Source organism: Botrytis deweyae (assembly GCF_014898535.1).
Source record: "Botrytis deweyae strain B1 chromosome Unknown BDEW_001, whole genome shotgun sequence".
Taxonomy (NCBI): domain Eukaryota; kingdom Fungi; phylum Ascomycota; class Leotiomycetes; order Helotiales; family Sclerotiniaceae; genus Botrytis; species Botrytis deweyae.
In genome coordinates, this window is record NW_024066208.1 from 1,033,792 (window position 1) to 1,046,509 (window position 12,718).

A 12,718-nucleotide genomic window follows, 5' to 3' on the forward strand; every position below is an offset into this window, starting at 1 on the left:
ACCCTTGAGATATAGAAAATACTGCATCAAAATGACATATCCGAAATCTGTAAAGGAGATTTTTAAGAAGGAAATCCCGATGATCTAATCGCAATCGGTCGATGTAGTATGTTTTAGATCTTTCGATATCTCTTCGATAATACCGCGAGGTAGATCTTTCATTTCTCTTCATTCATTCATCAGTCATGATTGCATGTCATTGCTCATCGTGAGTGAGTCTTGGAAAGGAAACCGCGAGTGATCGTAAAACGTAAAACATTCTGAATTGGTATATGGATAGTATAGGATAGGATGTATGTATATGCGAAGATAGTCATCGATTGTGTATTTCAAAGCAAACGCTTCAATTTGGAACAGACTTGGAGAGGGGTATTTGCGTAGAGTGTATCTTTATGTCGTTGTAGGTATTGATAAAATAATATTCATGAAATGGTTCGTGATAACGTAGTCGTAATGAAACTTTTGAGTGGTAATGTGTAAGGAAAACTGGTTGCTAGAAATAGCTTGTGGTGTGCGATGTGTAATGCGTAGAGTAGAGTAGCCACCCCCTTCCGTTCCAAATGCCCGTTTCCAATCCAATAGAGATCCATCTCCTCCGAATACCCATCCTCCATCCCCATCCGTCCAATTTACAAAATATATGTATTCCCATTGCTGTCCAGCTGCGATCTGATGTTCGTCTTATGCCTGGCGAAAATAATAATAATCAATATGAAATTAAGAAAAAGTCCCAAGTTTGATGACCCGTCGCTAACTATGATCGATGATGACGATGATGCAGTAACAGAGAGAGTAAAAAAAGGAGAAAATGAAAATAACCATCCGTAAACCATAAACCATAAAACCATTAAGCCATAAAATAGAAAATTCAAGTAAAAAAAATTCAAACGCTCGCTATTTCGCTCATTAACAAATTGAGACATTAAGAGAAGATGCGTGAGCAACAAAGTCTCTGTTCGCAATGAAGCCGTAAAATCGTAAAAGCCGTAAAGTTTTTATTCCAAGAGTAAAAGAATTTGTGTTGTCGAAGTAGAGTTTTTTGGATGACATATTTAGGTTTGTAACTTGGAAAAGCTTAACCCGATGAGGTATCGCACTCTTCTGGACCATTCCTGGAATTACATTCCGAGACCAACTTAGCAAAATTCCTGACAACCTCACTTGGAACTTGATCCCATAATAATGATCGAGTGTAAACCTCTGCGGCCGATTTCTTGGAATTCGATCGCATGGCAGCAAGTGATTCACCGAGATTCTTTCGTCCTTGAGATGTTGATCTTGTAGCGGGAGAATTGTCGAGGAAATCTTGAGAAGTCAACCCATTGTATTGTGCGGCAGACAATGAAAAGAGTTGCTCGTTGTTTTGTTCTTCTGTTGGTTGCGAAAGACTGTTGGCAAGATCTCCAAGAGTTGATGATGTGACGCCGACCATTTCGTTGCCTCCCAAAGAAGGGTTTTGAGTAGTCGACCAGGAACCAGATGGGAGAGGTGCGATTGCGTTGGTAACATCAGAGACAGCAGAAGCGGATTGTTGAATGCCAGCATCCTTGAACACGTCTTCGAGAAGTGTTGCAGATGCAGCACGAACATCATCCGACATTCTAGGAATGCTAGGAGAAGAACCCTTGGAAGCGACAAAAGCACCGACAAGGAGCAACATCAAGAGGAGGCCTTGGGCAGCAGGCTTCTCTGGCTCGCTAAGAAGGGAAGTGTCGACCTTCTTGGCGGAAACCATCGAATTCTCAACCTTAATCTCACTTTCCATGGAAAAGTCATTAAGGAAGGAGATGTTGTCCCAATTGCCATCCATGTTCAGACCATCAATGTCAGAGTAGTCGGCAGAGAAGCCAGTCGAACTGGGAACAGTTGACATGGCAGTGCTTTCCATCTTTTGCATGTGCTCTGTGAGGACGCTCACTTTCTTGCGGAGGTCGCCGGTTTCGAGGGTGTGAGTTCGCACCATCTCTTCCTTCTCCATCTGCAAGCTCTCGATGTATTGTTGGTAGTGTTGCTCTTTACGAGCCCACTCATCCAAAGCAAGTTTTGCTTCGGCCAAGTCCTCCTCGAGATCGTTAATCAAAGCAGTGTAGTGCTTCTTCTCGTCCTCAAGGCGCTCAGTGTGCTGCTTCTTTCGTTGACGTGAGTCAAGACTATGATAAAGATTAGTCAATGGATGTAAATAATGGACCATATGATGCACTTACGCTGCTTGTCGGTTTCTCAACAAACGTTTTTGCTGCTTGAGCTCCTTAATCTCCTGCTCATCGGTGGATTGAGAGATGAGTTGATCAATGTTGGTGAGATTTCTCTCGGCTGGAATATCGAAACGGGCATTCTTCTTTCGGATACCATCACCCCTTCTAGACATCTCAGGATGCGATCGAAGAGTTGGGCTGTGTGGGCGCATACGCTTTGGAATACGATGATCCATCTCTGAAACGGACCAGTCCTTTTGTGGAGATGGATGACTTGAGCCATTGGCGGAGAAGAGAGGTAGTTGATGGTTTCCAGGGTTTGTGAATGGTGTTTGCACGGGACGTTGAAAGATAGGAACATTGACCTCATAATCAGATGGAAGCCCATCATGACCTTGCATTGGTGTGCTCATACCCGAACCATTTCCCATGCCCCAGCCGTGATTCGAATGTCCATATGTTGCGTTTTGTGCAGCCTCGATACGCATGAATGGGTTGTTGCTGTTGTGCTCGACAAAGGGATTGTTGGATGCCATTGGTTGCATGTCGACGTGTTGCCATTCATCAGCCTTGGGGGAGAACAATGTCGAAGATACTGCAAAGGATTCCCGCCTGCTATTGTCCATGGGTGGAGACATTTCTAAGCCGGAATCTAATGCAGAGTGATCGAGGATGTTATCATCAAGAATGCTTCCTTCGTCCTCTTCAAAGTAGTTATGGGGTTGAGTATCGACAGATAATGACGATTGTCTGTAGTAATTGTGCATTGGGAAGGCAGCCATAGCAAAGAAGTTCCTGCTGTGGTCTGTTGTGAGGGTGGGTTGGTGATGTGGTTAAGGAAGAGGGTGGGTTTGAGGGAAGCGAAGTTATTTTCGGATGAGATGGGGTAAAATAGATAAATAGTGGCGGTGAGAAAAGATAAATGTTATCGATAGATCGTCAACGATCACGAAAACTTGAATTATCGGGGTAGGGAGGGGATATGAAAAAAAGACAATTTCGTTTGGGGCGGATTAATCAATGAGATGATTGAGTGAAGAGTCAAATCACTTGCTGTGTTTTTCTGTCAAAGAAAAAGACAAGAATAGCAAAAGAGGTGACTGTTTATGAGGATGGTAATGTTTGATATGAATCTTTTGAGGTAGGAATTGGGTGGGAGATGCTCAGTTGATATGTGAGGGACGAGAGTGGTGGTGGTGTATGAGTGGGTTGAGTCTGGGTTCCGATGTAATTCGGGCGAGACAAACAGCAGGAAGGGATTGTATGGCTTGATCCGAAGTGGAGAATGGAGGTACAAAAAGACTGTAAGAAGTCTAAGTCTGTTGGGTCCCTTTTTGGTTCGAGTGGTCGTATGGGTCGTATGGTGGTAGGAGTGGTAGTGCAGAATTGCAAGCAGTTGCAGTTGCAGTGAAGTGTGCAGCAAGTAGTAGAACTTGAGCTTGCAGTCGGTGCAGCAGACAAGAGAAGTAAGAATCACGTTAGAAAAGTAGGTCAAGTATGCAGGTAGAAATAGAAGAATGTAGTTGGTAGATATGGGTTAGATAATGTGGATATCTTGGGAGAGGGGTCTGGAAATCTGGGAAACGGATAATGAGGTGAGGTGAGGGCATGAGATGGATGGGTCGTCGCGGATGATTTTAAAAATAAGGAAATGATAAAAGATAATAATGATGGGGATAATAATAATAACAATAATACTAATATAATAATAATGAGTTAATGAATAATGAGACATATATGATAATATCCTTCAAGAGCGGCTTTATTCTTCTTCTAGCTCTTCTAGCTCTTCTTAATCTACATTAGTACGATACGACGATACTACGATACTACCATCCATATTACGAGTGCTTGTTTTTGTCTATTTTCTTTTTACCCAATCCTTCACCCATGACATGATATGATACTAGGTATAAGTACTTTTGGAGGGGAACAGTGAAGGGGTGAAGGGGGGGTGATGCGATTAGCATGGTTACGATATGGACCCTTCCTTCTCTTTTTCTCTCCCTCTCGCTCTCTTTCTTGTCCACTATACTTCTTTGAGTAATGCGTCGATGGATGAATGGGCCAAATAAGGTATTTAACTTGTAATTGAGTAAGTGGATGAAATGATGGGCAATGGGCCATGACAGCGGGTGGGGAAAGGGATTTATCGTACTACCCGAAAGTCGAAAGTCTCAAGGAACCTAGAGATCAACTTGTGGAGACTTTCTAGCCTTTGGATTTATGAGATACTTTATGCTATTTCTTCTTTACATACATTGGTATGGATATATGGATGGCACTTTAGTCTTGATTATTTAATTATTATATACTGCATTTCATTATTATTATTTCTTTCCCCTCCCCCCCCCATTACTCAATTTGTCAAGTAACGAAGTATATCTTCATGGGTCTATCTAGGACTGTCTAATCACCTCTTCAAGATCTCGATGATCTATTGTTCGCGATACGTAGATTTCCAACTCTGTGCACCCGGAGGATATCGTTAACCATATGGAAATTGTGTGCATGGGGTCGTACTTTACGGTACGGTACACTCACACACCAGAAGAAGAGAAAAGAAAACAAGACTACCTACTCCTTTCCCTTTTAGACTAAACCTCAATTCCAGCGGTATGAAAGCGGGAAAGGCAAGGCAAGTGCGGGTGCTAACGATTAGTGCTTGCATTTCCATTGCATAGCAGCATGATAGTGCCTACTTTTACATCTTGGATGTAAATCTTAGATGGGAAAAACAAATGTCCAAGAGATCCAAAGAAGATAATTGATGTTCCATTAAGCAAGCATTCATTACAAATTGCATTTGAATCCAAGGCAATCGAATCTTAAGATTTCCCGCTCAAAGCCTTGAATAAGTTCCATTTGATCAGTTGAACCCGAGCCCAGGTAAATCAAGATGTTGCATACGATACGGGAATGAGGGATGATATGATGAGGGAGGGGTTCAAGCTTTGATTGGATTATTCATGCCCTTCTCCGAGGTAATGGATTAGATCTGACAGGCTGACTGACTACTTCAACTACCTAGAGTAGATTACAATCATTAATAATAAGGTTACTTTGACAAGAGAAGCTCGATAGACAAGATAGAACATACATCGTTCCACTATTAGTCGGCATTCGATTATCTCTCTTTTCTTTTCTTTTTTCTTTCTGTCGAATATTCCAAAAAGCGAGAGAAGCATTCGCAAAAGGGCAATAGACCCGTTAGAACTTGCTTGGTCTTAGCAATTTCTACTTCGAAATGCATTTACTATTACAATTTACCTTGGTAATACAGTAGTAGAAAAACATTAGACTACCATTTTTAGCTTTGGGGGGGGGTTGTCTTAGAACCCTGATCTAATTGTGTGAACTAACCACAAGAGAATTCAGATGATTTTTCTCCATCAACCGCTTCCCGCTCTCAAATTCATCGTCCCTAACAAATTGTCTCGACTCGATTTGTGTGAAAAATGGGCACTGGATCAAAACAATCCATCTCTAATTCTCTACAACTCTTTGAGAATTGCCCATGGGAACGCAAAGTCAACATGGTTGTCTTGGCTCCTTCCTATTCCCTGCTCTCATCAGGTTGGGCATCTATGGAGTTATGCTTGATTCTGAAGGCTTGCATCAAAATCCTGAAAAGAAAGCCGCCGATAGGTTATATCCTCACGTTTTGCATACGATTGTTTCTTTACCCTTGCTCATCGTTTCTACACTTTCTCATCATTGGAATAATCTGTTAAACTCCGGCTTCCCGTTGATACCACCAGGGCTTGGCTCGTAACGAGAAAATGATGGTCCTTGAGCACCAATCAAATGTTTTGAGGCAATCGGTGATACCCTCGAAAACGGTCACTTCAAAGATCACGCGTATTGCTCTTGTGGGAGGAAAAAAGCCCTTTTGGGGGTATCATTTGTTTATTTTCATCATCTTCAGGCAAGGGAATCGTTAATTGATCCTACAATTGTGGCATTTTCCCTTCGCTTAATCTTAAGATTCCCCTTCATGATCATCTCACTCATGGTCGCTGCTGATCAAACCATCTAGATCGTAAATAAAGCACGGGTAACGGATGGTAACGAGGTAAACCGTAAAAGATGTTTAGATGACAACATCAAATAAAATGCCTTCTTCGAATCTCACCTCACACCACCATCCCCACCTTTTTCCCATTTCTTGGGCCTCGCCATTCGGCAGCAAGTCCATTCATTCACGACTCATGAATACTTGTATTCTCACTATACTAGGCCTCCTCAAACGGCCGCAGAATGCAGTATCTTTGTAAGAGTGTGAATGTGAAGCCTCAAATGATAGGTGATATTCCCAGGTTCACTTCTACCTAATCTACCTAATCAAATGATCGTAAGCTCTGCGTGCCCAAGTCAAGGTAGGGCAAGCAACTCATTGGTAAATCAAGGCCTCAAGTCTTTCGGTAGCTTTCCATGACACAGATTCATACCATTCATCACTGCACAAAGATCCAACCTCATGGCCTCGTCTCCCGCTACCTGGAGCCTGCCGGCAGGCACCTCACGGAAAGATGGACGGGTACGAAACCGATTTTCACTTACTGCTATTCAAAAGAAGGCCGCAGGGTTCAATCCGGTACCCTAGTGTCTGTCATTTCAATCGGTGAGAGCCCGAAAGCCTAGCAGCCCAGTTCCAGCCCTTCCTAAATTGAACTGCCGTTACTATACATCTTGTCTCTTATAGTACGGAGGTATCGGTAAATCAGCGACCACCCCTAGTCCTTAGGAAAATGATCTCTTAGGGCGCATGAATGAGTTGCGCGTATGACGGCATTTTCAATCTTGTTTCATTCTGGATATTTTCCCTTGAGGAATAAATTTCCCGATGGACCTTCAGGACCTCCCTCCTCTGTGAAGTGGGTTTGACCCTAAGGAACTCCCCAGGATGAAGGGGGTCTAAAGCTTTAACCGACTACGATGATGCTAGTAAAGACACTTCTAAACTTTCTTCTAGAATGTCAGAAGAAGACCGAATAAACTTCGGGTAAACAATTATATTTCATACATAATCCTCTTTTCCTTAAGTGCGAACAAAAATGCTCAAATGCTATTATGCTACATAGCTGAATCCCATCTAGAGTACCTGGGGTCCTGGATGTACCTGAGTGGGGTGCACTTGGCTTCTTTTACGGAGTAGGCGTTCCAGGTTTTGCTTACGATGGCAGTCGCGCCATGGACGCGTTACAATTGAATCATGATCTTATTGTTTTTTTCTTCTAAGTTTCGATTGGAAGAATTGAGGGGGCTGGGAATCTTCTCACCCATGATTCATGATTATCATATTACAACAGTTATGATTTTCAAAAAGCGTTTGTTAGGTGAGATAGTGATGGAAATGGAAATCGAGATTTCATCTGATTCAAAATCTTCTTCTTCCATCAGAAACGCGGTATCCTCTGTAATTCTCAGCCCACCTAAAGTGTATCTTTCATCTTGGCTTCTCCAGACCTTCAAACCTGTCAAATGGGACTACCCGCGCAGCCGCGGCTTGCTTCCTCCAAAGCTACAGCCTCTTCTTACTACACAGCTTTTTGGTCTTATATTTACCAATTATCTAATGTTTACCAATGACCAACTTCCAAGCCTTTCCAAAAGTTTCAAAAATGTCAAGGTTGAGGCAGAATTTTCATATAATTTTCATACGAATTTTGGTCTTCACATTCTTCACCGCTCATCTATTTTAGGATCTGATGTCGAGATCCGGATGTTCCGCTTGGGATTCGGGAAGCGAACATCCAAAGAAAGACCCAACTTTGAAGGAAGAGAAAAGAAGAGCAAAGCCACTAATTACGAAGTGTACCAAATTACTGTCCCATGAGAATCTTGAAAAAAGTGAAGCCTGATCTGAGAAGGATTGTCGGTCTGTGTTTCAGACTTTGAGGAATGATGCAAGCCAGAGTCAGTATCTACTGAGAGTCAGGTTTTCTTTCTGAGGGATAGGCGCGGATTGCTTTGAGAAGGGTCTCCTCGAGGGCCTCGTAAATCTTTCCATTTGATATGGGTATGGAGGGGAGCCAGATACAGGTCTATTGAACCGTTAGAACAATGCAAATTTGTCTAACATGAATCAAAATATGCGGTTCTAACTTCCTCACGAGGCATGTTAGCTCCTCGCCTCTCCCTGACATTTTCCACCTTTAGATTTACGAACTCTCCGACTACATACATGTGGATCTATCTGCCAACCCCATAACAGGTGTCCCATATTATAACAAGTGCTCTTATATAGACCAATGACGTACGTACAATATAAGTTTATCGTGTATAGATCGCCAGAACCCCGACGGATAAAGTATAATTTGACAATTTCACTAAATAATAGAGCATGAATAACAAGCAAATTACGAAATGCCAAAGTGGGTTCATCCGATCTGAAGATTTCGAAACGAAGCTCAAAGCTCGAAGAAAAATCCCCGAGATTCGCCGATTAGATTAAATTGATCAGAGGATTTTCGGATTTTCGCGAGTTATCGTATCGCATCTACCGGTGTCGTACTTGTCGGCTTTAAGTGTTGTGGGTCGTGTTGGTTGGGGACGGATGACAATTTTTCTTTCTCAAATGAATTGATTGATCGATCTTCCAAGTGGGATGGATACATTTTCACCCCAGCCAGATCCATTCAATAAATGTCCATTTCAAATGAAGCTAAGAAGTTTTGCACATAATTTTCCAGCATTACAGTACCGAGTACGGAGCACAGTACCAGATTCAAAAGGAGTAAACCCATATGGCATAGGTTGTCGAACTATGAAATAATGAATGATGGTGCGGTGAAGACATCTCGGTGCAGGTAGCCGTTCGCTACTGTTTCGCTACTGTAGTGTTGATGGGAAGCCGCAGCTCCACATCGGGTCTTCTACTTTCTTAGCTATCAAAGTTACCAAGCTACCGGAAACGTGATGTGTGGGTTCCCGGTGTTGACCGCTTGGTGGCCTGTCTATCGCCGCGGGGTTGTTTTTCAACTTTTGTTTTGTTTACTTTGGTAGCAGAGTGACGATGATGATGGTGGCGTGAAAAGTTTGAGTAATTAGAACGTGTGTAGGCGAGCAGAGGGGAGGGGTATTCAGCTTAGGGGGGGTCTAACCGGGACTAGGTTTGAGGGGAAAAGTTCCGATGTTGACCGCTTGCCGAACTGCGAACTATGGTTTACAGTTTGTCTCAATTTTTACCTCATGCTTTACTGTCGCGGGGAAAGTGTACTTGGGTGTGAGAAAACTCTTCACGAATTCCTGGGATTTTGATGCTTGACCGCCAGATGAGCCGTCCTCAACCGGCACGAACCTTTGATTGAGACCAGAAAGATTCAAAAATGTATGGGCTTTGAATTTCTCTTGGGTTTAGCTTCTTAGAGAATCACTCACCTAATTTGATTACTGATCCATTGACTGGAATCATTCGTGAATTCTCTTAGACAACTTGAAAGGGACCACCAGTCAGCAGGCTGTGGCAAGATTGTATGAGCTATATCAGATTGAGGCAGGTGATTGTATCGTGACCAGAAGTATGTTAATGGTATTCATCGGCGCATGACATATCTTCAACGCTAATATCTGAACGATCACGAAGAAACAAGAACCGTGGTATCCGATGAGCGCATATTACGGCATCTCGACCGAATAGAAATGAAACTTTACGAGTGTGAGGACTTCAGGATCACCAAAAGCTGCCCCAACGGTCATCAGGGTCTGAATCGGTCAAAAGTTTATGGATCGTATGGATCGTATGGAGATAATGTGAGAATGTGGAACTTGTATTCGGAAATCTTTAACCTTGTGTATAGAGGATCAGAGGAAGATGGGGAAAGGAGGGGCTATGAGAAGACCGAGTTAGAATTGAAAGAAGGAATTAAAGGACATCATAAGAGATGAACTAGAGTGACAGAGCCCAGGCAAGCGCGATGATCTATAGGGACTGATGGATAGATCTCGAGGCTTCGAGGTCTGTCATTTGAGTATGGGTACTGGGACGAAAGCAATATCAATGCTATAGGTGATGATCTGATGGGCTGTGCTACTCAGAGATGGATGGATCTAGAAGCGGCGACTTGTATATCTAGGCACCCATACTATTTCAGGAAATGAGTATCAATCTTGATCTTCAACTTTGCCTCTTGATGCTATAAGCATACCCGTATCACGAAACCACTGTTGAGTGCTCTGGCTGAACTCGGATGGAGCTGGGGTAAGGAGCATGCACCGCTGATTCGCTTGGTGATCCTCTGTTTGCTTGGTGATCCTCTGTTGGTGCCAAACAGAATAATCGTCGTTTACCATACGCCTCTCTTCAATCTCGATAATGAAACCTTATGATCCCCAATCGCAAAGCTTACAGCCTCTTCTTTCCACCATAATTCGACGATTTCCTTCTTTCCAAGTCGATCTACGCAACTCGGAGAGCGGTGAAGAACTCAGAAAAAGCGCTTGGCGATTGGAGCGGGGAGAAAAGCAGCTCCACTCCACTCCACGAGTACCGATCAAGGTAAGTTATCTCGCTATCAGCCTATTTTCAAAGACTCTTACCCATGATGACGAACTGCTGTACGTTATGGTGTTACGAGGTTTGTCGAGTATCGTACAGTATTTCGTAATAGAGTTTTTTTGTGTGTTAGTCTGATAGTCGGAATTTGATAAAGAGATTGGAAGCATAGTTATCAAGTCTAACTGAGTTTGAGACCTGCATGTACTATAGAGTGAAGCATAACGCGGAACTTCACAATTATAACAAGAAATAGTATACGAGGACCCTTGAAACGTGGGGGGGGGAGAAGGAGCCTCAATTCGGATATCCGACAAAAGACCACTGCATTGGCGTGCTGCAAATTCCTGCAAAGGTAAGACATGCACATGCCATAGGCGCAGAGATCACTAGATAGTGGCAATTTGCCTTTCAACGGAGAAGAAAATCGCATCGCTCACAAGCATGGATATCTTCAGTGGCATGAGAATGGGATCCAGCCCAGAACTGCGTGCCTTTTACGGAAGTATGTGCGACGTACAATACAGTGCATTAGCGGTGGCGCTTGAAAAAAAATCACTTTACCCATTGCCGCTTCAACATTTTATCATTCTATTCAACAGAGCTCGTACTGCAGCATTCCCAGAGTGCAAATACAGCCTCGAGACAGCCTGAAGAAGCCTAGTGGAAGTCGCAATATTGAAGTAGAAGTGGAAATCCGAATAGGAATAGAGAACAAAGGAGCTTCACCGCCACCACTAGATATGCATGTGGTATGCAACATGTAAGATTTTGCGAATGGGTCTTGGTATCTGCCAGTAATTCTCGTGATCGGCCGAGGTAAGGTTCGCATTTGGACGGGGTATTAATATATTTGTTACATTGTTTATGTACGGCAGCTGTATCGAAGTGGAGTACCTATGTTCTGACTTTCGCCTATGATTGTACATGAGTAAAATGACTAAGGCACGGCAAAGAAGGAACAGTGGTGGAGTATTTTGTATGTCAGAAATAATTTCAAACAGCTTCCAACTGAAATCCTGTCTATAAGTTGAGACACCACCAACTGAATACGGCTGGCAAGGTAAGGTTAGCTTACCAGTGCTTACTGGGCAATCTCTCCGTTTCATGTAACTTCAGGTGATCTTTGCCTATACGTAAGCCGTAAGTCTTTTCATCGTGTATGTGCCACAGGCAATGTCAGGTTCGTAAGAGATGTGTAAATGAGGAAATTCTCTTCCTTGGCATGGTATTCGTGACTTTCTCCGGCCAGTTGGAACGCAAAGTCAACCGATTAGAGATATGTTTCTTGCACGTGAATGCATCCCAAGAATCAGATTTTTGCAACATCCTCCATACCAATTGAGACTTCTCCACTGCGACATGTTCTTTGCACATCATTGCATACAGTATACCTGAGTACTTTGCTCCGCTCATACCCTTCACTTTTGCAGAACTGTATCTGGTCAAAGGAGTCTTCCGTCGAAGAAGCAAGTAGATCAAAACGAATATACACCCCAAGGACTTATGAAGTTCTCACCATTCCACTAATGTAGATGCATCACTCATCGCACGATTCGCCAAATGAATGATCAAATCCTATTATTAGTTTTCAAATCAGAACTAAAGACTGAACATCGCTTTGTAACGAGGGAAAGATAACGAATTAATCGCGAAACAGATCAGGCAAGGATGAATCAGCAGGAAATCGAGATCAACGATGGAGACGGGATTCATGTAATCTTGTATGTATTTTTCTTTCCTATTTTTCCTTTAACACTATTTTGAGGTCCCAGTCCGATTAGCTGAGACAAAAAATTCTTCAAGTTAGAGACAAGGAGAATCGAGTCGGGGTATCCCAAAAATGTTTTCGACGCCTCTAATAACCCTAGTAGCAAGCGGCAATGTAGCTTCGACGCTGCTAGTAGTTTGGAGACAACAGCAAAAAGAAAAAGAAAAAATGATTTGAAGAACTTCGTAATGAAGAGACCACAAGGGTCATCGAGTTTCTGAAAAGTGCTCCAGAATCAAGCCTTACATTTGTTAG

At 42.9% G+C, this 12,718-nt stretch overlaps 3 protein-coding genes across 3 annotated transcripts; 2 read left to right on the plus strand and 1 right to left on the minus strand.

Moving 5' to 3' along the window:
* Positions 1-1,075: 1,075 nt before the first annotated feature.
* Positions 1,076-2,977, minus strand: EAE98_000299 (uncharacterized protein; the record flags this gene model as incomplete). The annotated part of the gene is made up of 2 exons (XM_038947917.1): positions 1,076-2,150; positions 2,205-2,977. The coding sequence occupies 2 exons, from the start codon at positions 2,975-2,977 to the stop codon at positions 1,076-1,078; spliced, it is 1,848 nt and encodes a 615-aa protein (XP_038815594.1).
* Positions 2,978-7,171: 4,194 nt separating this feature from the next.
* On the plus strand, positions 7,172-8,034 carry EAE98_000300 (uncharacterized protein; the record flags this gene model as incomplete). The annotated part of the gene is given in 3 exon segments (XM_038947918.1): positions 7,172-7,200; positions 7,295-7,421; positions 7,438-8,034. The coding sequence occupies 3 exon segments, from the start codon at positions 7,172-7,174 to the stop codon at positions 8,032-8,034; spliced, it is 753 nt and encodes a 250-aa protein (XP_038815595.1).
* A 2,478-nt stretch (positions 8,035-10,512) lies between these two features.
* On the plus strand, positions 10,513-11,356 carry EAE98_000301 (uncharacterized protein; the record flags this gene model as incomplete). The annotated part of the gene is made up of 4 exons (XM_038947919.1): positions 10,513-10,695; positions 10,949-11,047; positions 11,086-11,197; positions 11,295-11,356. The coding sequence occupies 4 exons, from the start codon at positions 10,513-10,515 to the stop codon at positions 11,354-11,356; spliced, it is 456 nt and encodes a 151-aa protein (XP_038815596.1).
* Positions 11,357-12,718: the final 1,362 nt, after the last annotated feature.